The sequence below is a fragment of the Polypterus senegalus genome, chromosome 4, assembly GCF_016835505.1.
Source record: "Polypterus senegalus isolate Bchr_013 chromosome 4, ASM1683550v1, whole genome shotgun sequence".
NCBI classification, from domain to species: domain Eukaryota; kingdom Metazoa; phylum Chordata; class Cladistia; order Polypteriformes; family Polypteridae; genus Polypterus; species Polypterus senegalus.
This window is the reverse complement of record NC_053157.1, coordinates 1,892,241-1,918,845: the sequence shown is the minus strand read 5'-3', so window position 1 is coordinate 1,918,845 and position 26,605 is coordinate 1,892,241. Positions and strand designations below refer to the sequence as shown.

The following is a 26,605-nucleotide window of genomic DNA, read 5'->3' as shown; positions in this document are numbered from 1 at the left end:
AAGAGAAGACTGCATGAAAGGAAATCCAGAAGGTCCACTGCAAGGTGCCAGCCACTCATAAGCCTCAAGAGTAGAAAGGCTAGATTGGACTTTGCTAAAGAACATCTAAAAAAGCCAGCACAGTTCTGGAAAAACATTCTGTGGACAGATGAAACCAAGATGAACCTCCACCAGAATGATAAAGGCAAGAAAAAAGTATGGAGAAGGCTGGCGTGTAACAGCTCATTATCCAAAGCATAGCACATCATCTGTAAAACACGCTGGAGTCCGGCAGTGTGATGGCTGCCAGTGGCACTGGGACACTCGTGTTTATTGATGAGGTGACACAGGACAGAAGCAGCCGCATGAATTCTGAGGTGTTCAGAGACGTACTGTCTGCTCAAATCCAGCTAAATGACGTCAAATTGATTCATGATACAGATGGACAATGACCCAAAACATGCAGCCAAAGCAACCCAGGAGTTTATTTAGTAAGTCAGTAACCTGATCTTCACCCAACTGAGCAGGCATTTCACTTGTTGAAGACTAAACTTCAGACAGAAAGGCTCACAAACAAACAAGTGAAAGTAAAGGCCTGGCAGAGCATTAAAAAGGAGGAAACCCAGCATCTGGTGATGTCCAGGAGTTGAAGACTTCAGGCTGGCATTGGTTTTCAACCAAGTATTAGAAATGAACATTTGATTTCCAGTTATTTAATTTGTCCAATTACTTTTGAGCCCTGAAATGAAGGGATTGTGTTAATAAAATACTTTAGTTGCCTCACATTTTTATGCAATCGTTTTGTTCAACGCACTGAATTAAAGCTGAACGTCTGCACTTCAACGTCATCTGAGTTGTTTCATTTCAAATTCATTGTGGTGATTAATGTACAGAATCAAAATTAGAAAAAAGTGGTCTCTGTCCAAATATTTATGGACCTAACTGTATTGTTCGGATTTGAACTTTTAAGTTGTAGACTTGTCGATCGTCTAATTCGTGTTGCCAGCGAGAATTCAAAGATTCCAAAAACGTTGGCATGGCATGAAGTCCCGTGAGACGGAGACTTTGAACACGAGATTCTTTCACATCACGCCATTATTACAACTATTTTCAAACAAGACTGCGGTCATCTACCCTCTCAGTCGTGTGAATGCTTTTGTCAGACACGCTTCCTGCGCTCTCAGCTCTTTTATCAGGACAATCATTTTCTACGTTCTTGATGACACGTCAACGACTAAGTGAAGAAGAAAGAGCAGGGACAAACATTCGAGAAAGTCGGTTTATTGATGAGAGATAAAGAAACGATATTCACTCACGGGCAGTTATACGTTGCGTTGTGTCACACACGTGCGCATGGGAGGCAGCTAAAGGGCTTGAGTGAAGGCAGTTCTGAGGCATGCTGGGATGTGGCAGAGTGCACTGACTCTTTATCTCACTTCTCTGTAGACCATTCCTGGGAGATTCCGCCTGGCTCTCTTGACGTCACTTCCGGGACCGAGCCAATGGAAACAGACCTTACCAGCTCCGGCCCCTCTGATGTCATGTCCGGGCTTGATCCCATGAGTGATGAACACGTGCCGATCCTTATGACCTCACTTCCTGTCTTCCCCTTTAAAAGCCTGCCCTTTTTCCCCTTTTCCCTCAGTCTTGTCTTGGACTCGGTTGTATGCACTTCAGTGCTCTGTATTTCTATAAAACGATTTTGCAGCCAGGATACCAGATTATACGGGTGGCTGCCCCAAACAAAGTGTGTCTCATTCTTGTGACAGTTGTCACGATGAAAGTCCAAACACGGAATCAAAATTTAATACTATCTTGAAGACAAGTTCATTTCAAATATTGTTCTTACTAAAGTTTTAAAGTAAAAGTATATAATGCATAAATAATGCATAAAATAAATATCTCTTTAAATTGTATATCCAGTTAACTAAACCCGGGGGGGATGATCGAAGCCCCCAAGTCAATCTGTATAATGTAGGAGTTTCACTTTTTAAATTGAATTACTGAAATAAATTCACATTTCGATGACATTCTAATTTATTCAGACACACCTGCATGTCGTCGTTTTTGGTCGCAGGTACAACATTAATGACGTCCATTCTCAGCTTTCATGGGAAATCATGGGAATCTGAATACGTGAGACCTTTTGGAAACTGGCGACTGTGAAAAACAAATCCTTACAAAAGAAAACATTTCTGATAACGTTCCGATTTTATTACACAGTGTAACAGAGGCGCTATATTGGCGCCGACCCAACCCAGACTGACGCGGAGGCACGTATAAAATAACACAAAACTGTTTTCATTTTCTTCCCCGTGACCCACAGGCAGTACACAGTCCCAAATGAAGTGCTGGTAAGCACCAGTAACACACAACACGCCCTACTGGCACCACCACTCCTCCCTTGAAGCCTCATCCTCTCCTCCCAACTCTGGCCACTGAGTGGTGGTGGCGGCTGCCCTTTTTATAGCCCACCAGGTGCTTGATCACCTGTTGCTAGTTGCACTTCCGGGCGGCACTGTAGAGATGTCCAGGTTGGCTCAGGGACCCATGCAGCACCCCCTGGTGGCCACCCTAGATCCCCACAGGGCTCTCCCATGGAACCCTGCGGGAAACTGAGGTGCCATCGTCAGCCAGGGAGGCTGCCACCAAGTGTCCTGGGTGAGGTACTGAGATGCCCATTGTTGCTCTCCCGGAACATAAGTAGAGGGGGCATCCCGGCCGCCCGCCACAGCAGTAAACACCCCATGATATGCAGTCCACAAAACACCACTGGCAGTGCGCTCGTCATTCCCTGGGATTCTGCGACCTTCTGGGTGAACATCTCAGTCGTCGTACCTGCTGTAACGGCCGCTGTGTGTGACGCTGGTCTCATGGATTCACTCCGATGAATGTCCGCTTTGACTTGTTTGTATTCTTTTAATGGTTTGGTTGTTGCGCTCATTTTGACTTTGATGTGGACAAACGTGTTGGTGCCCCCCTCATGAAAAACAAAGACCCCACAATTGCCTCTGAAATAACTTAAAACTGACCATCGTCATTGGCAGCCATCATTGTTTATTCCTGCATTTAACAAAAATCAGACTTTGCTTTTGAGTTTGCATTCAACAGAATATTTCAGATGACAACACAAACACAAATGATGGGACCCTTCACCGAATATTTGGCTGCACAACCTTTAGAGACACAATGAATGGTCAGGCCAGGCCAGGACTTGAAGCCGATGCTCTGAGCCACCACATCACACAAACTGAAAACCAAAGACACCGCCGGGCGCCACGGCTGCTTTGAGTGAATGCGTTTATTCAGTTTGTCATAACAGGCAGTTTGCAGTAGGCTTGAATTTTTATATCAAAATCAGTACAAAAAAAAAAAAAAGGTTGATGAGCTATGTACAGGAAAGGCTGGCGATGTTTAAAAAGCTGGAAAAAGTCAATGATAAATATTACTTAATATATTCAAATACACAAGTGATTTGTCATGTAGTACTTATAAATTATGCATGAATAAATTAAATGTGGAATAAAGTGCACAAGTAGGGAATCATCCAAATAATGTCAATAAGTGATGATCTGCAGACCGCAGCCTCTTTGACTTTTTATACACAATTTAAGAAGATTACGCCGTGAATACATTAAGCAGGGTGACAGGAGAGGGTGCAGAATGTTAAACTCCAGGATTCAGTCGAGACATTAGAGGACTTGCCAAGTTGGTCTCTCTCTGAGAGGTGTGTTTATTTATTAATATATATTTATATTTGTATATAATGTTTTGTTTGCATTTCTTGTATATTTCGTTCAAAGCTGGCTCTGCTTTTATTGGGAACTGCTAAGAGAGAAGTGGGCAGGAGGTGGCGCTGCAGAGCAGTCCCAGCTATTTAGCTGTTCTCATGCAGCAGTGGGCAGCTCGATGGGCATTTATCACCATTTGGCCAGTGGCACACTGGCGTCCTCTCCAACAGCTGGGTCCTGCCACATAACTGATGCTGCCAAACCCAAGTTGACAGTTACAGGAAAAAGTGGGTCCAATGACAGAATGGCCGTCTGTGGGACAAGCTGAAGGTTCTAATTCTGATCTTTAAATTCTAAAAACAAAACTCCCAAACTTTTCATTTCTGAGTAGAATTTGGACTTTGTGTGCCGTGTGTGTTTATGTACAAACTAGCTGTGCTAACCATTTAAGACTGATTTGAAATCGAAGTAATCACCGCAGGGGTCAGTGTGCCCTGTAGTGCATGTAGTAATGAAATGAAGTGCATCTGTCATTCCAACAGACGGTGCATCACATGTATTTGTGGAATAAAAAATGTGTTACTACAAATTTTTGTGATGCACCATCTGTTGGAATGACAGATGCAATGTATGTGTCTGTTGTGACATTTAATATGGAATTGATAAAAGTGGGGTTAATATTTGTGATGTGCCATCTGTTAGAATAACAAATGCAATGCGTACATCTCTGTGTTATGCCATTTGATGTGTGATGTGCCATCAGCAACCAGATGGACACACATACACTTGTGTATTTTATATACCCTTTAATAAAAGGATGATACACTTGTGGTGCTACCCGTCAAAGGAGTCAAAGTCTGGCAAGTTACTCTGTGTGGCAGAGGTCGCCGACTCCAGTCCTGGAGGACCACCGTGGCTAGTGGCAAGTTTTCATTCTAACCCTTGTCTTAATGAGCGACCTGTTTTTGCTGTTAATTAACTTCTTCTGAATTCATTGTCATTGATTTGCTCCTGAAGACTCGAACCCTTTAATGGTTTCTTTTTTTCTTAATTAGAAGCCAAACAATAACGAGATACAAAATGAGCCAAAACAACTGGTGTCCATCACACAAGATCTGAAAATAAACGAAGATGAAGGTCGATCTCCTCAGGTCCCCAGTGCTCTTAGAAAAGAGAAAATCCACAATTTCGGAAATGTCTGCTAATGCACCACGAGAGCAGCAACAAGCCACGGAATTAAAGAACGCGTTTAATGAACGACAAGAGTCGGCGCCTAATTAAGCAGCTGGTTGGAGTGAAATTATTTGGAGTTTGAGGCCCTGACTTAGGTGGTCTTCTGTTGGCTCCCTCACTTCACATTTCTTCTCTATTTGGATGCCATTTAAGGGAAGAAATTCAGGGGAACAAATCTTAAAAAAGCAATTCAATTAAAATTGAAAGTTAATTAGCAGCACAAACAGGGCACTCATTTAAAAAAGGATTAGAATTGGAAACCTGCAGCCACGGTGGTCCTCCAGGACTGGAGTTGGCGGCCCCTGCTCTGTGGGACACGTTCAGCATTAACGTTTGCAGTGTCCCACCTATAGTGCATGTCATAATAAGATGCATTGTATTTTTCATTCCAACAGGTGGTGCATCACAAACATTCGATTGTGATTAACTGCATTACTGCAAATGTTTGATGTTGGAATGACAAATGCAATGCCTTTTATTACTGTAGATGTTTGTTGGAATGACAGAGACGTAGCAGCTGAATGGACACACAGGTGCGCAGACACTACTTCTGGTAAACTGACCAGGGTTCAAGCATTTCTACTCGAGACCTTCATTCTTTGGTTAAGAGCTCTGAAGTCCCACCTCCCACTTTCATCCATTGCTCAAGGAAAATCTCAATAGAACGGGATGCTCCTGAGCCAGAGTGGAGGGTCTGAAAGCTTTCATCAGTGTGATATTTCAATGTCTTTGTTTGTTAGAAATTTGCGAAGGTGTCTGAAGTGTCCCCTTTCACTTTGTCACTCTGCAGTGAGGGTGAGGCGTCTGTATGTTTGGATTCCAGAGCAGCAGTCGCCATTATGCACAGAGTCAGTTTACGGGACATCGATATTGATGGATTTTTGGAGCAGCGGATGAGCACTGGCACTGCCACCCCTCCAAGCCAGTCTGGTCCTGTGAGGATCTGTGAGGGGCCGTGTTGGTGTTGACTTGAAGTTGAGCTGCTTCTCTGAGGGTCCGCGTTACTTTATGTACGAGACGTTACCAGGACAGGCTGCATTTCGATGGACATCTTGGTGTGGCTCTGCATGCTGTCAGACATGGACCTCAAATCCCAGACCCCGCTTCTGCAGTCTAATACCAAAATGGGACCCCCAGTGTTAATCCATTTATAAAGCTTATGTACGCAGATATCAGGATTTATAAAACACGGGGGAACGTGTCTGGTTTATGGCAACTCTGACACACAACATTTTGGAGAAACTGGGAAATAGCGACACCTGTGGTCAAGCAGGGAAATGCAGCCATGCCAGCTCAGCTCAGTCCAGTTCAGGGTCTCATGGTGCTGAAGCCCAGTAATAGCAGACACACAAGGCAAGGGGGTACCACCCTGGAAGGGACGCCAGTCCACCACAGATGGGCGTGAAATTCATTTTGAAAATGGGAAAAGAACGTTCGTGCAAATGATGGGTGATAATGTGGCCAGAACATCAGGGGACCTCCACATCGAGGAGATGGTGAAACTGTGTGTGTAGTGAGTTAGAGCTGAAAGGTCACAACAACAAAGAAAAGAAGGACCCCCACACCCCCCACCCGCTCAGTAGTCCTCAGCTCTTCTTCTTCTTCTTCTTTGTTGGATGCTGATTGTCTCCACAACACCAGCAACTCTGGTCAGCAGTTAAAACAGAAGGTCAATTTCTGGGGATTGAGAAGCACAAATTGATGTCAAGTTTGAAATTTTCATCCTGCTGTGTAATTCACTCGTCGTTTTTTAACATCAACTTTCCAAAGACTGCGAGTCCTCTGCTCGGGTTTTAAAGAGAGAATCCCACTTCTGCCACCAATCTAGTTGTCTTCCTTCATTTTTAATTGTCCTTTCTAACGTTGGTGGGCTGTGACAGGACTATTCTAGTGTCCTTTAGTACCCGCTCAGATGCCAGTCTGCTCCCGACCAAACCCACATTTTAACATCCATCCATCCATTTTCTAACCCGCTGAATCCGAATACAGGGTCACGGGGGCACAAGGCAGGAACCAATCCTGGGCAGGGTGCCAACCCACCGCAGGACACACACAAACACACCCGGGCCAATTTTAGAATCACCAATCCACCTAACCGGCATGTCTTTGGACTGTGGGAGGAAACCGGAGCGCCCGGAGGAAACCCACGCAGACACGGGGAGAACATGCAAACTCCACGCAGGGAGGACCCGGGAAGCGAACCTGGGTCTCCTAACTGCGAGGCAGCAGCGCTACCACTGCGCCACCGTGCCGCCCCCACATTTTAACATGCCAGAGTAAAATAACTTTTTTAGCTTACCATTCCTTGTGCCAAAACAGGAGCACCACTCCTTGAGAGACACCCGTCTGTCCCGGTTCAGGTCACACTCTCTGAAGAAGCGGGAGGTGCAGTGGTCCATGGGTATCAGCGAGGTGCGAAGGGGGGCCAGCTCAGAGTGACTCAGGTAGCTGTGAGGGGAGCCAATTTCAAGATGTTTGGTCAGTTTGGAGCTCACGGAACTTCAGGAATTGAGTGAGGGCATCAAAAACTGGGGATAGGAAGGGAGGGCGGTTTCTTGGGCACAGCCCCGCTTATTCCAGTCCTTCCCTTTCCATAATTTGGGGTCTCAAGTATCCACCTTCTGAAGGTAGAGCCGCTCCATGTGGGGACTAAACCATCCCTGTTGGCTCCTCCAACCCCAGAACTGCATTGGCATGTCAGTCTGAGCAGAATCAGTGGAGGAGAACATTTATGTGTGGCATGTGGCTTGTGCCCCAGTGGGACGGGCTGGATTTAGTGGTGGAAACCGATTTGGACAAATGCCAGGCTGGTTTTTGCGGTGGGACTGTGGAGTCAGGTGTATTTGGACAACTCACTCATTTTTCATTTTTAGGGTTTTTGTGCTGTAAATACAACACAAACGTGGCATCTGACATAACCACGATGATTTATAGGGGCCATTGTACCAAAATGGGGACCCCCCGATGCAAAGTTCAAATGTGGAGCAGATCCACATCACCTTCGCATTCCCACCACCACCTCCAGAGAGTCTGGGCAGAACTCGGACTGCTTGCTGTCCCCGCGTCATGTCCCTGTTGGCATGAGGACACCTGTCTCCATGTTATGGGCACGAACATCTAAAAATACTGATAAGCACCAACTGGGTTAAAAGAAAATGTGACCCGCCCTGGCATGGTACCCACCAGTGCTGATGACCACTTGAGTATTCTGATCTCCTAAAGGCCAGTGCCCAACTGTGCCACGCAGTACTCCGTTTGCACTCTTAATCATGAAAGTGGCACACCCGATGGTTTCTCACGTCCCCATTCTCTTTCTTACCCATCAGCAGGCTTCTGGTCGAGTTGTCCAAACTGCCAGTGGACTGGATAGACGTGCATCAGGTAATTGGTCTCAAAGGTGCTCCGTCGCCAGCTGGAGGTGTACGCGCCCACTTTGAGCTGCCTCTGGAGGTCATAGATTTTTTTAACCTAGGAATTAAATGCCGCTTTTTGTTAGATTAAGTAAAGTTTTTTTAATCCCAAGGGGAAATTCACATCTTTGACTTTTTCGGCATCTTTAATTTTTCACAAACTACGTAAACCCTACGGAAGTACGGTGGGCTCACTCTCTCAAGTGGACCCCCACTGGCTACTTGGCACTTTCAGAATTCAACAGAATCCCGCCTGTACGTGAATCTCAGCCCCTGATTGGTCAGAGCACAGATAGACTACCGTAATCTTAGTGCTCAAACACTAGAGGGCGACACTGCAGCCTCCTTGGAGCTCCACAGTCCTGGCTTGAAATCTGAACATCTGTGTGTAGTTTGCATGTTCTTCCTATGTGAATGTGGCCTTCCTGTTCCTACTGTCCACTCCAAACATGCGCAGGTTATCCCGTAGCTTCACCCAGTGTGAAAGTTTGTGTGTTTGAGAGGGGCATCTCAAGCTGTGCTCCTGCTTTGTGCTAAGTGGTCCTAAAATGGGGTCCAGCTCTCTGTCACTTAAAGTGGGGGAAGCGCTGAGAGTTTGGGGCGGTCAGTGAACCCTCCATGACTGCAGCTTTACCTGTCCGACGTTTGTGAGAGGAAAGTAAGAAAATGGGGCGGGGCTTTGTGATCATTGAAAAGTGGGCTGTGGCTTCATACCTGCTCAGAAAGTGGGGCGTGGCTTCATTCTTTATTTAGGAAATTGAAGTGACTTTATGATGAATATTTAAAATGGGGTGTGGCTTTGTGAGACTGAACTAATCAAGCCTATTTTAATAGGGGCTGTGGTGTCAAAGTGGGGTGTGGCTTTGTGAACCTAAGCATGGGTGAGACAGCATGTATATTTTAAAATGGGGTGTGGCTTTACAAAGGAGGCATGGCTTTGTGACACTAAGCGTTGGTGACCACAAGTCCATTTTAAAAGGGGTGAGACTTTGTGAAAGAAAGCATGGCTGTGGCCACAAGTCTGTTTTAATAGGGGATGTAACTTTTATGATTATCGTTTAAAAGTGGGGTGTGGTCTTTTGATAATATGCTAAAGTATGGGCACATGCCAATTTAAAATGGGCCATGGCTCTGTTACACTAAGCATGAACACTGCCACATGTGCATTATATGAAAAGATATGTGGCCTTATTAAGATTATTTAAAAACGGATTGTGGCCTTGTGAAAGCTCCTGTTTTAAAATATGGTATGGCGCTTTGACTCTAAGCATGTGTATGGTCAGTGGTTTGACTTTGTGACACTAAAGCTACAAGTTTATTTTAAAATGGGCTGTGGCTTAATAATGATCATTTTTAAACTGGGTGTGGGTTTGTGACACTAAGTGTGGGTTTTATTATAATTACATTAAAATGGGGTGTGGCTTTATCACTATGCTACAAGGTGACCACATTTAAGTTTAAAATGGGGCGTGGCTTAATATGATTATTTTTAAATGAGGCGGGGTTTTATGATGATGAAGTAAAAAATGGGGCGCGGTTTAATGGTCACTAAGCATACGTATAGTCATATACATGTGTATTTTATAAAGGTGGGTGGCTTTATTATGATTACTTTAAAATGGGGTGTGGCTTTTTGACGCATGTCAACTTTAAAATGGGGTGTGGACTTCTGGCTATTTAAATAAGTGGGTTTAACCTTTATGGCTACTTGAAAGTGGGTGTGGCTTTGTGACACTTAAATGGGAGTTGTGTAGAAGGCCATTTATAAGACTTGCTTGTAGCTTCATGCTACTTCGAATGGCTCAGGGCTTCCCAGTACTTTTTTTTTTTCCATCACTGTTAGAGACTGCCCACCCTCATATAAATCCAGAGGGTCCTGGCGTTCATTTTGAATGCTCTAGGGAGTGGGTGTGTGTTGCTTGTGTTTTTGCTGTGCTCTGCTATTTTCGATTCATTGGATTTGTGACCATTTTGACTTTGCCACTGGATTGTTCTTGCTGGCAACCCCTTTTTTGCCTGATGTGCTCTGTGGAGCTTCAAGTACTTCCATCCATCCATTATCAAACCCACTATATCCTAACTACAGGGTCAAGGGGTTCTGCCGGAGCCAATCCCAGCCAACAGATGGTGCAAGGCAGGAAACAAACCCTGGGCAGGGCGCCAGCCCACCACAGGGCGCACACACACAATTTAGGATTGCCAATGCACCTAACCTGCATGTCTTTGGACTGTGGGAGGAAACCCACGCAGACACGGGGAGAACATGCAAACTCCACACAGGGAGGACCCGGGAAGCGAACTCTTAAGGGTCTCCTTACTGCGAGGCAGCAGCGCTACCCACTGTGCCACTGTGACGCCCCGCTTCAAGTACTTACAGAGCATCTTTGGGATAATTAATGTTCAATTTTATTAAAGATTGAAGTTGTATCTAGCCAGGGTTTTTGACTGGGTTCCCCCTTTAACAGGTATTTTTAGAAGTGTTCTCAGAACTGCTTTTGGGGTCTCCCAATCCGATCAGTTATGAAATGGAGTCTTAAATTTGGCCAACTAGGGTTGAGGCCTCCAAACACAACTCGGAAAACACGCCAGAGACTTCACTGGCCAGCCTAAAAGAGGCTCACTCAGGAAGGGGGATCACCATAAACCCCTGGCTTATGTACAAAAGGGCAAACAACGAATTAGGACTTCTGAACCGTTTTGGTCAAAGCCCCTTTGGACCCCTAGGCTGGGTGAATGGACGTTGCCCCTAGTTGACTATCGCAGGTAGTTGGTATCATTTGAATTTGACAACCTATGACGGGGGTGGTTTTAGGGTCACCCTCGGTATCCAGAGTAAGCGCCCCTTTATGTGTGTGCTGCAGACTTTAAGGAGTGTGTGTATTTTTAGTTTCATAATCAGCACCCATTTTGTATCATCAAAGTTTGATGACCGGGGTGGGTGCCCTCTGTGTCCTTGGTGTCCCGGGAGCACGCGCCCCTCAACTTTCATCAATGGCACTCCTCAGATGACATCACGCCAGGTGGGTGCCTATGTCACCTAACAGATTGCCTAGCTCTACTTATGAAATAGAAATGAGACAATTGCAAGAAAATGTTGAAAAGAGCCCAAAATAAAAGTCCTAGGACACAGTCGAGAAGTCGTAACCCTGAAACGGTCATCAAAACAGTAAGAGATGGAAGGAAAATAGCACTGCTCGGGAAGTCCACCGTAAATGAATGATCTCCTGCTCCTGAGCCTTCTCCGCTCAATGGTGATGCCATGCTGGCCCCGCCTCCTGTGAGCTCCACCCACAAAGCACAATGAACAGCATTTAAAGATACTCATGGATAAGTCAGGACGTGATTTTACGTATTAATGTCGGTCGTATAAGTTGAATGCGGAGAACTCGCACTATTGGTCCAAGAGATTCTGATATGCTAACGCCCACCTGAGGGAGTCACCGGCCTTTTTTTTTCTGTGTATTGTGCCTACGTGACCACACAGTAAAACCCAAACTATTCCGGAGTGACGTTTGCACTGTTTTGTGTTTTTTTTTGTATCTCACACCCACATATTCCTTTATCGTAAGAGCATCCCTTATCTACGATGGAGCATTCGATCAGAAGAAAATATGAAACTGGTTTTAAATTAAAAGTCGTTGAAGTAGCAAAAGAAATTGGTAACGGCAAACAAAATTCGATGTGTCTGAGAAACTGATGAGAGACTGGAGGAGGCAAGAAAATGTAACCAAAAAAAACGAAGTGTCGTGTTTTTGAACGGGCGTATAAGTCGGGATCTGATTTTCTGATTGATTTTTACAACATATACGTGAGTATATACGGTAATTACAAACAAATAAAACTTGATAAACAGAAAACACACATGAGTAGAGACTTACACAGACTGTAACAATGTTAACAAACGTTTACGTCCATCTCCATTCCAGTTACGTAGGCATGGAGAGGTTGGAGTGACGCCACACTGCGCCCTGATCGTTCTACTTTATCGTAATCCTAATCGGCACTCACAATGATCCTTTGCTTCTTCGTCAGGAATCCCGGGTTTTTCAGGTCGTACTCGTAGAGGTGCACCAGGACTTCTTTCAGCCAGTTCTTAATGTGCAGGGAGAACTGTGCCAGCTCGTGATCCTGGCATGGGGCGATGTCTGCAAGGAAGGACGAGAAGAGACCAAGACACGCAATGAAGTGCACAGCCAGCAAGTCGGCAGCCTCCTTTCTTTTGAAAGCATCAACCGCAGCCTACTGTGACCTTCCCAAGCTGTTCAATCAGATGAAGATGTGAGAAGTAAGATGGGCAGCCGTATGAAAGCCCCTGACCTTCCCTACCTGCTCGCCACTGCGCTCTCTAGTTTAAAAAATAAATAAATAAATAAACCATTTTAAATGTATTTATTTTGAGTGCTGTCATGAAATCATTTTGCCTTGTGTGGTATCAAAAACCGGCTGTTAAACTGACCACTTGTCCCTGTTGACCCCGTGGCTGTCCCTCACTCCGGAGAAGTCCAAATAAGTTGTTAATCTTTGGAATTCTTCCTTATTTTCTTCTCAGATTTCCTCCTGACATCTCCTCTCCTGTCATTTGTGTCTCATGTTGTCATGGTTCATCTGATCATGTGACTGGAGAGGATGCAGAGTGGGCCAATCACGCGCTCTCTCTCTCGCAGATCATGACCCAACAGTTTGGACCACAAAGAGAGTGAGACAGAGCAGCCCACTGAGATTCATCCCAGTAGACCCCAATGCCCAGTTCATCCCTGGTGTTAGATAACTGGTGCCTCCAAATTGTTCTGTGTGTACTTAAGGGTTGTCCCGGCCTTCTTGTACCCAAGACTGATGAACTATCTGTGAAAATGTCTACAATTGGGGAGTGTCATTCAAAAGGAACACTGGATGGACTCCAGCTTTGGATAAATCAAAGTGTGAGACAATCGATTTGTCAGGCCTCATGCCACCCTACTGTGAATGCCCTAAAACGGAAACCAACGTGAACTGTGCAGGAGGAATATTAGGAAAGCTCTAATGCTTCTACGTCTTCATTTTAATAACCGTTGCCTTTCACCCATCCTCAAAATGAAATCGAACCCAAATTAACAAGTGTGAACCCCCCTGGCACTTCACCGACAGTGCCTGCCCCAATGACTCAATTGTAGAATTCCATTTTTCTCGTCCAGTTAGTGCAGGAATTTCGAGAACTTACACCGACAAGCTCCGAGGTAGTCGAGATGAAGGCCTGGTCTTCTCTGAGCTCCTTCACTGAAGCACTTGGCGGTGAAGAGATGACAGGAGCTTTCATAGGTTCGGTTGTCTGTGCCACACACCTGAAAGGAAAAGGCAATCAGCTGGACTGTCGGTCCGTAATGATGGCGGACGATCGTAACTCTTTGGGGCAGGCACACTTGGTCCATGATGACCACTCTGTAGGCGTTCATGAGGAGCTGCTAAGGACACACAGAGTGCCCAAAGTTCACTGTGAGTTAGAGGTCACCAGGAGGTGGAAAGGAAGGCAAGAAATTAGGGTCAAAAGGAGTAGCAAGGGTCAGAAAGTACCAGAGACGCATCGAGAATGAGAAACGGGTTCAAGGAGCAAAACAAACTTGGAAACTGAAGCCAGAGATAGTTAAAGCCAACGAAACAAGACTAGCACTGGAACTCTCATGAGAAACTCACTAAGGGCCACAGGTGATCTTCACCTGATTCCCCAACTAGTTCCTGAGGAGCAGTGGCTCTACTCTGAGGTCATTAATAATATTAACAATAATTCTTGACACAATTCTTACACAGCGGTTTGTGCTCCACTCGGGGATAACTCGAGACGCGAATCAATGATCTCCTCACTGCGAGGAAGAAGGAGACCAGCAATGCTGAGTTAGGGGTCTTCTGAATACCAAAGGGGAGGGGGGGGGTCCTCTTTCTGACCAAACACTGAAATTGACCAGCGCTTTACCGAAACTCACAAGCTCAGCTTGAGCGGCGGGCTGTAGACACGTCGAGGGGTCCTGGCAGATGCACTTCGGTTTGTTGTCTTTGCTGACCGCACACACCTTCCCTCGTGGGCAGTGGTAGTTTTCACAGGGGTCTGAAACGAAGAAAAGAAACAAACAACAACAACAACAAAAGGCTGACGACCGGAGTGGAGTGGAGTGGAGTGGAATGGAGTGGCGGCGTCTCATTACTGGGAGGTAGAGGATGGGGGTCAATAGAGACGGGAGACGAGGAAGGGAGTGAGGAGTGTAACTTTGAGTCACCCCCTTGTGCTGGCAGGTTTTATTTTGTTTCTGTTCGTTTGTCATTTGTGTTCTTCCCGTACACAGTGTGAGTCAAAATTAGGTTAACATTTGAATGGCGGAACCTGTTTATTCACAAAACATACTTCATATATGCAGGATGGTTTACAGGAACGTCTCAACCTGTTTGCCAGCCTGTTCAACGCAGAAGAGCCAACGACCGCCGCACCATTTAAAGCCCGGACTCTCGGATGATCCCGCAGTCCGTGTTCTGTCCTTCAGGTCACTGATATCACGAACGTTCCAGTTTTACCACGCACTCCTTCACCACACCCCATACCCCTTAACCAGAAATCACAGGGTATCAAATCATGGCAATGGTTCACCATGACCTACCCATCGACCTGGAAAGGGGTAGTCGAGATAAAAAGAATCCGCCAGTGTTAACATAATTGTGACTCACCCTGTGTTAGGAAGGACACAAAAATCGGCCGATAGCACGGGAGGGGATGTAGTTCTTGACGATACCGCTTGCAATCCCATGCCCACAGTCTGCTGAGTGGCATTGTGCCGAGTTGATCGAGTCGTGCATGCATGGCATTTATTGTACAGGGTGGTCCAGATCTAATTATGCAGTTCCACATCGTCTGGATGGCTTTGATTTATGTGGGGACGATTCTTCATGTCGTCAGTCCGCACACGTCTCAATGGTCCGGGTGATTTTCTATGTAATAAACGTAATAAGTTATAGCGTAATGAAAATTGCATAATTAGATCTGGACCACCCTATACAATCGTGCACAGGACTAACGGCAATTTATTTTTCTACAAGCTGATCATATCGAGCATCAAGATGACAATAATCGCATTTTTCCGAATGAACAGACTGATTATCAACCAAATGACACGGAACTGCTGAGGTGTCTGTGGGGGAAAGCGTCAGACAAATGAACGTCCTGAGCATCGGCGCCCCCTACCTTACATTCAGCAACTGCACACGCCGCGCTTTTGACCAGAAACACTTTGGTTGTTAACGTCTCACCTCCCATATTCGTCCGATTTCTGCACCCTGCGACTTTCTTTTGTTCCCAAAATTAAAACTGAGACGAAAAAGAAGACGATTTACTACCATGTTATAAAATCCAGAAAAAAAAAAATCCCAGGAGGCTCTGGACACGGTAACAAAAGACGAGCACGGAAAATGTTCTCAGGAATGGAAGAAGCGCTGGGACGAGTGGATCGCCTCCCAAGGAGAGCAGGTTGCCATTGACTACAATGGAATTGGTGTAAAGTTGAATAGTCGTTAAAATCGTTACAAGCGCTTCTTAAGGATTTTTGGGCCCCGCCCCTCGTTTCCTGTGTATTTATCGTGTCATGTGTGATCCGTTTGGCCTTCACGGCATTGCTCTGAAGTTAGGGGACACTACTTACTGATAAACTCGTCGACTTGATACTCATTGTTGTCATTAAAATACTGTTCCCAGGAGTCGCCGGCGGCGTCGTACTCTGGGGGGTTACTGTCCATTTTGAAGTCCTGGTCCTGTTTAACAGAAGGAGTAGAAAATAAACGTCGTGGCCCGTCCAGCTCAAACATCTATTGACGCGACAGATGCTCACCACTTTAATCTTTGCAATTTCGAGCGATTCGGCCGTCTTCAGCAAATCGATGAGATCTCCATTTCTGTTCATAAATTCCCGTCTTTGGATTTCGGGTCGGAGTGACGGAGCGAGGCCTCTTCGTCTTCGCTGGAGGACTCCCCCGTCTTCCACGCTCTCCGAGTCGCCTCGAAGCGATCGCCCCTTTAAGAGCTCCTTCAGGGAGGGCAGCCCGCCCAGTTTCTCGACGTTGTTCCCGCTCGTATTGCGTTTTTTACGTGTGCCCTTGCGGGTGCTCCCGGTGAAACGGTTAATTGCTTGTTTTTCAAACGTGAGCTGCAATAAAACAAGAGTTTCTCGTTAATGGCTACTTCTAAAGCTGCAGTTTAATACGTTTCATGTTGTTTAATCCGCCACATCCTTAGATGAATGATGACGTGAAGTTGACGGTGGTCTTTCCTCTTTTTCAGTTCATCATTTTGTATAAATGTGGTCGTTTGTGCTACCGGCGGACAAAAATAAAAATAACTAAGGTCAGAATGACTAAAATACGGCAACGCCTCGCTTACCGAATCCTCTGGGCAAGAAACCCCTTTAAGATGAAATTAGCCTAAAACGTGCAACGTCAAGCAGCAGCAGCAGCCTTTAGAATGGCCTGCCAGGCGCTGAGCAAACTCGCGATCCGCAATTCTGAAGACTCGGGACAGCTTGTTAAATTTGGGGTTCTGAGAGAATAAAAATGTATTTCTGTATTGTTCAACCTCAGGGGTACATTAAAGTGCCAGCGCATTCCAGTAATAATTTAGTTACAAAGTGGTGGAAATTCTTGAATTGTTTATTTTTAAGGTTGTCGTTTCTCAACAATTAGCGATTGGGTTGGTGGGACGCGCTGCACCAAATGGCCAAAAGGCGCAATGTGCGGCGTCACAGCCGTGTTTGGCATTCAGTGCAGCATCCGGGATTACGGATCCAACAGCCAAACAACTTCAACACAAGTCTTTAGGCGTTGTGCGGCTTTTGATTTTGCATCCATCCATTATCCAACCCGCTATATCCTAACTACAGGGTCACGTGGCAATTTGTGTTTCATCTTAATGACGGTCCTGTGTCTGGGATTTGGAAGACCCCTCGACTTCAGGTCGTTGTGCGGTTTCAAGTGTAGAGCTTGGTGAGTCCTCACCTTCAGAATTTGGTGCGTTTTTTCCAAGTCTGTTTTTGGAAGGTCCCTCACCTTCAGGTCACAGTTTGTTTTGAGTGAAGATTTTGATGACAGCTTGTCTTCAGATTAGAACAACTGGGATGAGGACGAGCCATTCGGCCTAAGAAATCTCGCCAGTCCTGTGCACTTATTTACATCAAGTCGAGTTTTGAAAGTCCCTAACGTCTTACTGTCCACCACACTATTTGGTCGCTTATTCCAAGTGTCTGTCGTTCTTTGTGTAAAGAAAAACTTCCTAATGTTTGAATGAAATGTCCCCTTCACAAGTTTCCAGCTGTGTCCCCGTGTTCTTGATGAACTCATTTTAAAGTCACCGTCTCGATCCACTGGACTAACTCCATCATTTTAAACACTTCAGTCAGGTCTCCTCCTAATGTACTGTAAAGGCTCAGCTCTTTTAATCTTTCCTCATAACTCCTCCCCTGTAGCCCTGAATCAGCCTGGTTGCTCTTCTCTGGACCTTCTCTTGTGCTGCTGTGTCTTTATGGAGACCAAAACTGCACCCAGGACTCCAGATGAGGTCTCACCAGTGGGTTATAAAGGTTGAGCCGAACCTCCTGTGACTTGTACTCCACACATCAAGGCGCTATATAACCTGACATTCTGTTAGCCTTCTTCATGGCTTCTGAACACTGTCAGGAAGTTGATAGCTTAGAGTCCACTATGACTCCTAAATCCTTCTCATAAGGTGGACTCTTGATTTTCAGACCACCATTGTGTATTCAAACCTCACATTTTGACTTCCTATGTGTCATTCTTTACATTTACTGACATTAAATTTCATCTGCCACAAATCTGCCCACGCCTGTCTGCTATCCAAATCCTTCTGTGATGATATAACAGACTCCAAATTATCTGCTGATCCACCTATCTTGGTATCATCTGTAAACTTCACCAGCTTGTTCCTTATCTTCCTATCTAAATCATTTATAGATATTAAACATAGCAGAGCCCCCACACTGCCCCCTGCTGGTCACCACTCTTAACATCACCCAGTTCTGAGGAGGTTCCTCACACCATCACCCTCTGCTTCCTGTGTCTGAGCCAATTCTGCACCCATCTAAAAACATCACCCTGAACTCCCACTTCTTTTAATTTGATGCCCACCCTCTCATGTGGCACCTCATCAAATGCTTTCTGAAAGTCCACATCAATAACAGCCTGTCAGTAAAACACGACCTCCCTCTTCTGACCCCACGCTGACTGTCCTGTCCTTGTCATGTGTTGCTCAATCTTCTCCTTAATAATTCCTTCCATTAATTTTCCTGTGATGTTTCATGTTAAGCTTACTGGCCTCTAGTTGCTCTGATCTGCCCGCTCACCCTTTTTATATAATGGGATGATATTTTCCATTTTCCAGTCCTTCAGAATCTCTCCAGTGCACAGTGACTTCCTAAAAATATGTGTCCAGGGTTTATATCTGAACTCACTGACCTCCGTAAGAACTCTGTGATAAATCTGATCTGCTCCTGGTGATTTGTTTGATTTCATCTTATTTAATCATCACAGCTCTTCTCTCTCTACATTTCCAAATCCCTCAGCACCTCCTTAGTAGTCCCTGTTACCACTCTGAGGTTATCCACTGGCTCACTTGTGAAGTTTAACTCATCCGCTATTTCACTGTCTGTGTCTTTTAATCCCCTTTACTCTTCCTGATGCTCTTCGCCTCCTCCTTGACTCTTCTCTTACTATTTAAAGAGTCTCTTATGGTCGTCTCTCGCCTTATCTGCTATTCCTCTCCAACTGTCTTTTAGCCTCCCTGATATCCTTCTTAATGGTTGCCCTCATGTTCTCATACGCTCTACGATTCACTTTGCAGTCGTTAGTCTTCTATGCTTTATAAAGAAGTTTTTTTGCTGGTACATTTTCGCATCAGAAGTTCAGCGACAGCTCGCCTTCAGGTTTTTTGGATGTTCTCAAGTCTCGATTTGGACGGCAGCCTGCCTTTAGGTTTTTGTGCAGTTTTCGAGTGTAGAGCTTGGTGAGAGTCCGCCTTCAGGTCACAGTGTGGTTTCAAGGCTTTTGATGACAGCTTGTCTTCAAATTTTGGTTCAGTTTCCAGTCCAAATTTTGGTGACAGTTTGCCTTTAGGTTTTCCGTTCCGGAATTGGGTGACAGGTCACCTTCAGGTCACAGTACGGTTTCAAGTCATCAGTTTGGTTTCCGCTTGACTTCAGATTTTCATAAGTTTACGAGTTAAGATTTTGACGACTGCTCACCTTTACAGAAGGGATCCCCAGCTCTGGTCCTTGAGGGCCGCAGTGGCTGCAGGTTTTCATTCTCACCCTTTCCTTAGTTAGTGACCTGTTCCTGCTGCTAATTAACTTCTTTTAAATCCATTTTAATTGACTTGTTCTTGAAGACTCGGATCCCTTAATTGTTTTTTATTCCTTAATTAGCAACCAAACAATAACGAGATACAAAATGAGCTAAAACAGCTGGTGCCCATCATACAATATCTGAAAATAAAGAAAGATGGGGGTCTCAGGAATGTTGATCTGCTCAGGTCCCCAGTGCTCTTAGAAAAGAGAAAATCCACAATCTCGGACATGTTTGCTATTGCACAATGAGAACAGCAACAAGCAACGAGTTTAATTAACGACAAGAATCGGCGCCTAATTAAGGAACCGGTTGGAGTTTGAGGCCCTGACTTAGTTGGTCTTCTGTTGGCTCCCTCACTTCACATTTCATTTCTGTTTGGGTGCCATTTAAGGAAAGAAATGAAGCAATTGAACAAGTCAATTAAAATGAAAGGAAAAAGAGTTAATTAGCAGCAAAAACCGCTCACCAATTACAAAAAGGGTTGAATGAAAACCTGCGGCCCTCCAGGACCGGAGTTAGAGACCCCTGTTTCGAGTCTACATTTTTGTGGTGTCTCACCTTCTGGTTGTCACCTTCTGCTAGCTCTCATTTTGGCTCTGATCAGAGTTTTGTGCTCCTCTGGTTTACGGATTCATCTCGTGAGCAACTTCAGTTAGTATTTTATATCTTTTTGGTTCCCCGTCTCAACCCTTTGCCATCTTGGATTTGTTGACGATGCACCTTCTAGTTGACGACTGCCAGCAATGCTCGTTTCGACCTCCATCTGGGTTGATCTCGCCGGGTTGTGGCCGCGGCCCCTCTCGTTTCTTGAATGCACGTTTGACTCCTGGACCAGTTATCACCGCTGTCTCTCGTGTCGACTCGCATTCGCTTTACAGTTCAGGCAAGTCGTCTCAAATTAAACAAGTTGGAGTCGCCTGTGCTGCTTGTCCAGCAGATCGCCTTTGGGTTTTCATAACTGCAACTTTTCAACGAGAATGACCATCATCCTGCCATTGATATCCAGCGTACTGTAGAAGGCCGTTATTAAACACAAACACTTCAGTTATTTGACGTGTGAGCGAGTTATTTTAGTATTTTTATAAAGCAATAACTGTAATTTGCCCCGTATGTCATGGATACTTAATCTTTAGGAACTAAAATACAGATAATAACGAGAGTAGAATCTGCAGGATCGGACATAGCAGAATCGTTGGCCATGACAGGAGTTGGAAGGGAGCCTCCGATAAACAGGAGTTTCCTGCAAGGACTGAGGAGATCCACGTCCTCCAGGGAGTTCCCTTAAAGTTCCTGGCTTGGAATTGGCAGAAGTGAAGCACACGGTGTTACCTGTGACCCCAAGTGAATGTGCAGGCAGTGGACGAGGCGCGTGAGAAGGTGTGGAACTTTGTTTTAAGAAGCTGGGGAAGATCAGGACAGGAGCAGCAGTATTGGGAGGTGGTCCAAGGAGCAAGATGATGATGATGATGATGATGGTGTGGGGTTATCTTTATCTTTAATGACCAAGGTATTCCAGGATCTTATAAGTAAATCTACTTTACTAAGGTATTTCTGTTTCTCCATGAGATCTTCCTTCTCTCCTGCATTATTCATCCTAATTAAAACTCTTCTTTTTTTTTTAATCCCCTCTTTTCTGGATGAGGGCACCCAAAGGATCCTCCTACATGAATCTTTCTACACACCTACATGTGTTCCCCATGCTGCACTTGAGCACAACCACTAAGTGACCTTAAAGTGGACACCACTGTAGTCAGACTTGGTGACAGTCCGGTGACTCCCTCCACATCCCTGCTCTCACCCCCACCCCCCATTTCCTGTACAGTAACTGCCACCAACCCTCATGCACATACCTTTGGGGACCTTCCAGGCTGGGATGCGGTGGCAGACTGAAGTCCATCGGTCCAGTTAGTGGTCACTTCTCCGGGGTCACCAGCCATACTCCTGTAGCTCAGGGGAAGGTAGTTATCTCCTCTGATTTGGGGTTCCCTGCTGCTAGCGGGACCTCCATGATGTGAACTTCCTCCTCCTCCTCCTCTTCCTCTGTGGGCCAAAGTGGACCTGAACTTTGTGGTGAAAGGCACAGCAGTGAAGAGTAACGTGAGGTCTGCTGTTTGCATTGTCTGTGACATCTCGGTGGGAATAACGCCAGTGGAATTCTGGGTAAAGTCGTATGCCCTGCCCAGTGTTGCCATAGCAGTCGATGGGCTCCCATCAGGCTTCATGCCGTTCCTCGTCTCCGCTGGCCACGTTCTCTGTGTTTGTGTTTTCGTGCGACTTTTCCCGGGATTTTCCGTCTCGGACCTCGACCCTGGGGTGTGTGCCTCTCTTGTTTTAGTCACCACGTCCACCTTCAGAACAGACCACTGACCGGTCCAGTGCGGGTTTTGGTTCGGCGCCGGTGTGTTGGCCCCCATTATGTTGTCTCCTCTTTTCTCTGGGAGGCCTGATGTCATCGTTGCTGTCCGGATTGTCGTCGTCGTTCTTATGGCATTTTCTTTTCCGTTTGATGCTTGCTTATTTGTCACATTCGGCCGTGTTTCCCAAAAGCTGGTGTCCCCTCGGTGTGTGACGACTCCAGGTCTCGCTGTAGTCTTTGCTGCTGCCATGGTTGATGTTGGCCTTCTGTTTAGCTGCATGTTGAACAAAACGTAACGTTACTACACTGAAAGGACAAGGCAGAGGTGACCTGTCATGATTGACTTTGGTGACATTTTCAGAGCACTTAACGTCCTTTGGGGTTTTGTGTGCTGTTGAGAATCAGAATATTTCAGCTTTGTCTCCATTGAAGGACGCTTTGGACTGGTGCTTTTATTTTAACATTCCCTTCCCGCCACCATCTTTGCTTCCTATGGGCGCCACTATTTTGTACATATTTGTTGTGTGTTGCTACGCCGTGACTATCAGATGTCACCGTACTGTCATGGAGAGGAGACAGCAAACTTAATGAGACGGAACAGGAGATGAGCCTCAGTTGAAACTTCTGTAGAGCTTGTCGTTCGATTACCACGACGTCCGATTTTTCAGCAAATCCAAAGCAAACCCCAACACTCGTAGTCAGAGAGAACGGAATCAAGAAAAACACGCAAAGTTAGTTTACTAGGACTTATCTGTGATCTCGGATAGAGACGTGTCGCTGGTACTGACCGTTAAACACGTGGCTTTGCTGACGACAAAAGTGTGAAAATGGAACGGCCCAAGACAAACAAATATGGCGTCAAACACACAAAAGTATTTATAATAACGTTAAATATATTGTGAAAGCAAAAAACGTCTAAAATTTGAAATCCGCAGAATTCAGAACAATAAACTTGCAGACGAATCGTGTGCTCATTATGCCAGCTCAGTTTAAATTGGAGATCAAGAGAAAAGACGAATGAAGTCAAAGCCGAGAAGTCCGACACACCGCTAAGAGAACCAGAACATTCAGGCACAAGTCGAGGGCAGAAAACGTAATTTAGGCGAAGGTTTGTCTTAAACCAAAACAGGTTGTGAAATCCGTAAACTCGGATGCGGAAGTTTCAACTGATCTCGTTATTGACGGCGGTTTGTGACTCTGATATCACGGAGCTCTCCTAATGACAGGATAACCAAAATGGCAGCGCAAAAATGATTCCCAGCAACTAAAGTGGGCTTTCAATCGAGAAGAGATTGTGAATGTAGGGCTCCAGAAAGCTGTAAAAAAACCAAAATGCTCACAATGAATAGTAAAGAATACACAAAAATGAATAAGCTAATTTGTAACAAAATTCAAGAATATAAAAATGAAAACCAAAATGACATCACAACAGTTGTGAGACGCGTAAACTGACCACGGAGACCACATTCTGCACTTCGAATCTGTCCAAGTTTCCGGATTCTCAAAAATATTTTATGGTGTTAGTCAATGTCATTTTTAAAGAAATTGATACCTCAGTTATAAATTTTTGATTGACATATTGAGCTCTGGTCGCTTTTTTTTTATTTTTTTATTTTAGTGGACATTACTGCACACTTTGATTTAAAGAAAATCAAAGCCACCATCTCCAAGATGAACAGAATCCACGGTGATACTCGACACCCACTGCCATTGGCACCACTCACGTTTGGACCTTTAGTAGTTTGAAACTGAAGTAGAACTGTGGCAAGTGAGGAGACAACGGCAGAGTTTAGAGAAGAGGCGAGAAAGTGCAACGGTGCTGGTGAATTTCAATACGAGTGTCGCTGGGCAAAAATCAGCCTAAAATCTGGAAACGGTGGAATGGAGTCATCAGGAGAATAAGTAAAACCAGCTGGGAATACGGAGGTTCAAGAAAAGAACGAAATAAAAAATGAACCAACACAGACCCAAAATCCCACCTAAAACGTGTAATTAGCTCAGGCGCGGTCGTATCGTACAGTATCTCTGTTTAACATGTAAAGTAAGCGTTAAAATAACTCATTAAAACTGTCAAAGTCGCTGATCGGTGGCACGACGTCTTCTCTTCACTTACCGTGGGGTGCCAGAATCTCAGCCAGTAGTGAGCCTCGTTCCACCCGTACAAATTCGTTGTCATCTACGAGGGAAGCAGAAGGGACACACTTGTTAGTCGTTATCATTCGTGTTGTTTGTCACTTTTTATGAGTTATTGTGGTAATGTCACGTCTCGAAGCATGTGCCAGGCGCCGTATGGGCGGACTTTCTGTGGTCTCTTAAGATGCCAACCATGAGGTCTGACTTGTCTGACGCACCCGCGCTACTCCTTGCTGCGACTGTAGGCCTTGCCTTCTCTCGTCTGACATTTCTGCTGCCTTTCAGTTTAACTCTTTCACTGCATGAGACTCGATTTTTCAAACAGTGACACGTCGTCGTTCACGTTTACCACTCGTCCACTGATGCCACTTTGATGTTACAGATCGGTTTTCCCCTTCATCAGGTTTTGTTTTCTTCTCTCTGTACTCGTGATGCACATTGAGGTGTTATGTGTCTGAAGAGTTTTTGATGGTTCATCGTATTCAGAGGTCTCAGACTAACGAGATCGCCGCTGCTCTTTGTACTTTAAAAGAAGCTCCGCCCCCAAATTCAGAGGCGCCTTCACGAGACGCGATTGGTTTTGAAAAGTGACACTCGGTGAGCCGTCTCATTGTTTTCAGGACACTTCGCTCCTGGTGGTTTCTGTGTGTGTGTTGTACTTCTGCCTTCGGCGAGACTGAGTGGTGAGTAACCGATTCAGTGCCAGCTGGGCAGGACGAGAACTTTAGAACTGAGAAAAAAATCTGCCGGAAAAATTACAAAGTGAGATGTAAAGAGTGAGCTTAGGTCAAAGAAATGGCTTGTGGAGTGAATGAGGAACCCTTGGACTGATCCCCGCTCCTCCAAATACGCAGATACTGCGAAACGTCTTCACGTGGCAGAGGGGTTTGTGTGATCGGCGATCTCCTCAGCGATGCCGTCTGGAGTTGTGGGCTCCATGGTAGGACCACCCATGGCCACATTTCAGAGGCGAGGCCCTGACTAAGATTGACTTAACCCTAACCCAACGAGGGCCAGCCAAAGTGATGTCACTTCCTGTCGTCCCACATCATGCCACACACACATGGACCGCCAACAGGGAGGGGAGGGAAGTGGAAGAAGATTGTGCCGCCTCACATCTCCTTTGTGCAGACACCTCTTTCTACCCGTCTGCCTGGCAGGGGACACACAGGAGGGAAGTGATGGACAAATGGATGGACAGCCATGACTGCTGCGACAATCCGATTCAAAGCTGATAAAAAAAAAAAAACCTGCAGACGTGTCGTTTACCTGATGTTCTCCTTGCACTGCAGGATTGTTGTATCGAATCTAAAAAAATAAAATCACAATTTAAGAGGGGCATCTGACTGGGCAGGAGTGTCCACCACGTCGTCATTTTAAAAGATCTCCACTTACCTGTGGCCTTTGCCTGCTCTTACTGTACAACAGACGTCCGTAGGTGAAGACCACCTGTCGAAAAAGTTCAAAAATGTGTTGGCATCGGGGACGTCAAAGTGGGCCAATCCCACCAGTGGATCATTAGGGGAACAGCAGAAATCTATCTATCTATCTATTATATAGCGCCATTCACACCTATCTATCTATCTATCTATCTATCTATCTATCTATCTATCTATTATATAGCGCCTTTCACTCTATCTATCTATCTATCTATCATATAGTGCCTTTCATTATCTATCTATCTATCTATTATATAGCGCCATTCACACCTATCTATCTATCTATCTATCTATCTATTATATAGCGCCTTTCACTCTATCTATCTATCTATCTATTATATAGTGTCTTTCATTATCTATCTATCTATCTATCATATAGTGCCTTTCCTATCTGTCTGTCTTTATTTTTCCCTTGTCAAGGTAAGTAAAGAAATTCAAAATGGCAGCAGTGTGACTTACCGCATTTTCGTCGCTCACTGAACTCTGAGATCTCGCCCTGTAGGACGACGTCTGGAAGAAAGAACAAGAAGGGAAACGCGCCGTTTAGAGCTTTCTGATGTTTCTGTCTTCCCAGGCTGACGAGTCCCTCAGTTCAGTTTGTCCCCCTTCAGGACAGTCGTGGTATTACACAAGTGGGTGCCTGGCATATCTCCTCAGGATAAACTGTGAGGTGGTAAAGCACCGGTGACCTCTTGTGCTCTCGTCAGTGTTAAAGTCCCCACAAGTTACCAATATGGCCTTAGTGAGGTGGTGGACATTAAGAATTCTTTCCTATTTGTCTTTTGTACTTCACGTCTGCTCAGAATTCCGTTTTCATCTTTTAAGAACACAAGAAGCTTCGCGTATTCGGCTGATTTGCACTTGATGGTGTAGCTAATAACTACTTTGCCCCAGTGCTGGTAGTGGTATGTTCTGTTTATGGTGGGCTCAGTACCCTGATTTATGTGGTTTATGTTCAAAATC

At 45.3% G+C, this 26,605-nt stretch overlaps 1 protein-coding gene across 2 annotated transcripts in view; it reads right to left on the bottom strand.

Moving 5' to 3' along the window:
• Positions 1–5,392: 5,392 nt before the first annotated feature.
• Positions 5,393–26,605, bottom strand: part of LOC120527078 — a 32,591-nt gene continuing 11,378 nt past the window's right edge. For both annotated transcript variants that reach the window (XM_039750135.1, XM_039750134.1), the window contains exons 3-15: positions 26,102–26,152; positions 25,599–25,652; positions 25,473–25,511; positions 24,184–24,246; positions 21,565–22,344; positions 16,195–16,509; positions 16,009–16,117; positions 14,308–14,429; positions 13,551–13,671; positions 12,362–12,498; positions 8,263–8,411; positions 7,243–7,391; positions 5,393–6,620 (exon numbers count right to left, since the gene is read on the bottom strand). In XM_039750135.1, the coding sequence (XP_039606069.1) occupies positions 6,601–6,620; positions 7,243–7,391; positions 8,263–8,411; positions 12,362–12,498; positions 13,551–13,671; positions 14,308–14,429; positions 16,009–16,117; positions 16,195–16,509; positions 21,565–22,344; positions 24,184–24,246; positions 25,473–25,511; positions 25,599–25,652; positions 26,102–26,152 (2,109 nt within the window). In that variant the 3' untranslated portion in view covers positions 5,393–6,600. The remainder of the gene's footprint in view (positions 6,621–7,242; positions 7,392–8,262; positions 8,412–12,361; positions 12,499–13,550; positions 13,672–14,307; positions 14,430–16,008; positions 16,118–16,194; positions 16,510–21,564; positions 22,345–24,183; positions 24,247–25,472; positions 25,512–25,598; positions 25,653–26,101; positions 26,153–26,605) is intronic.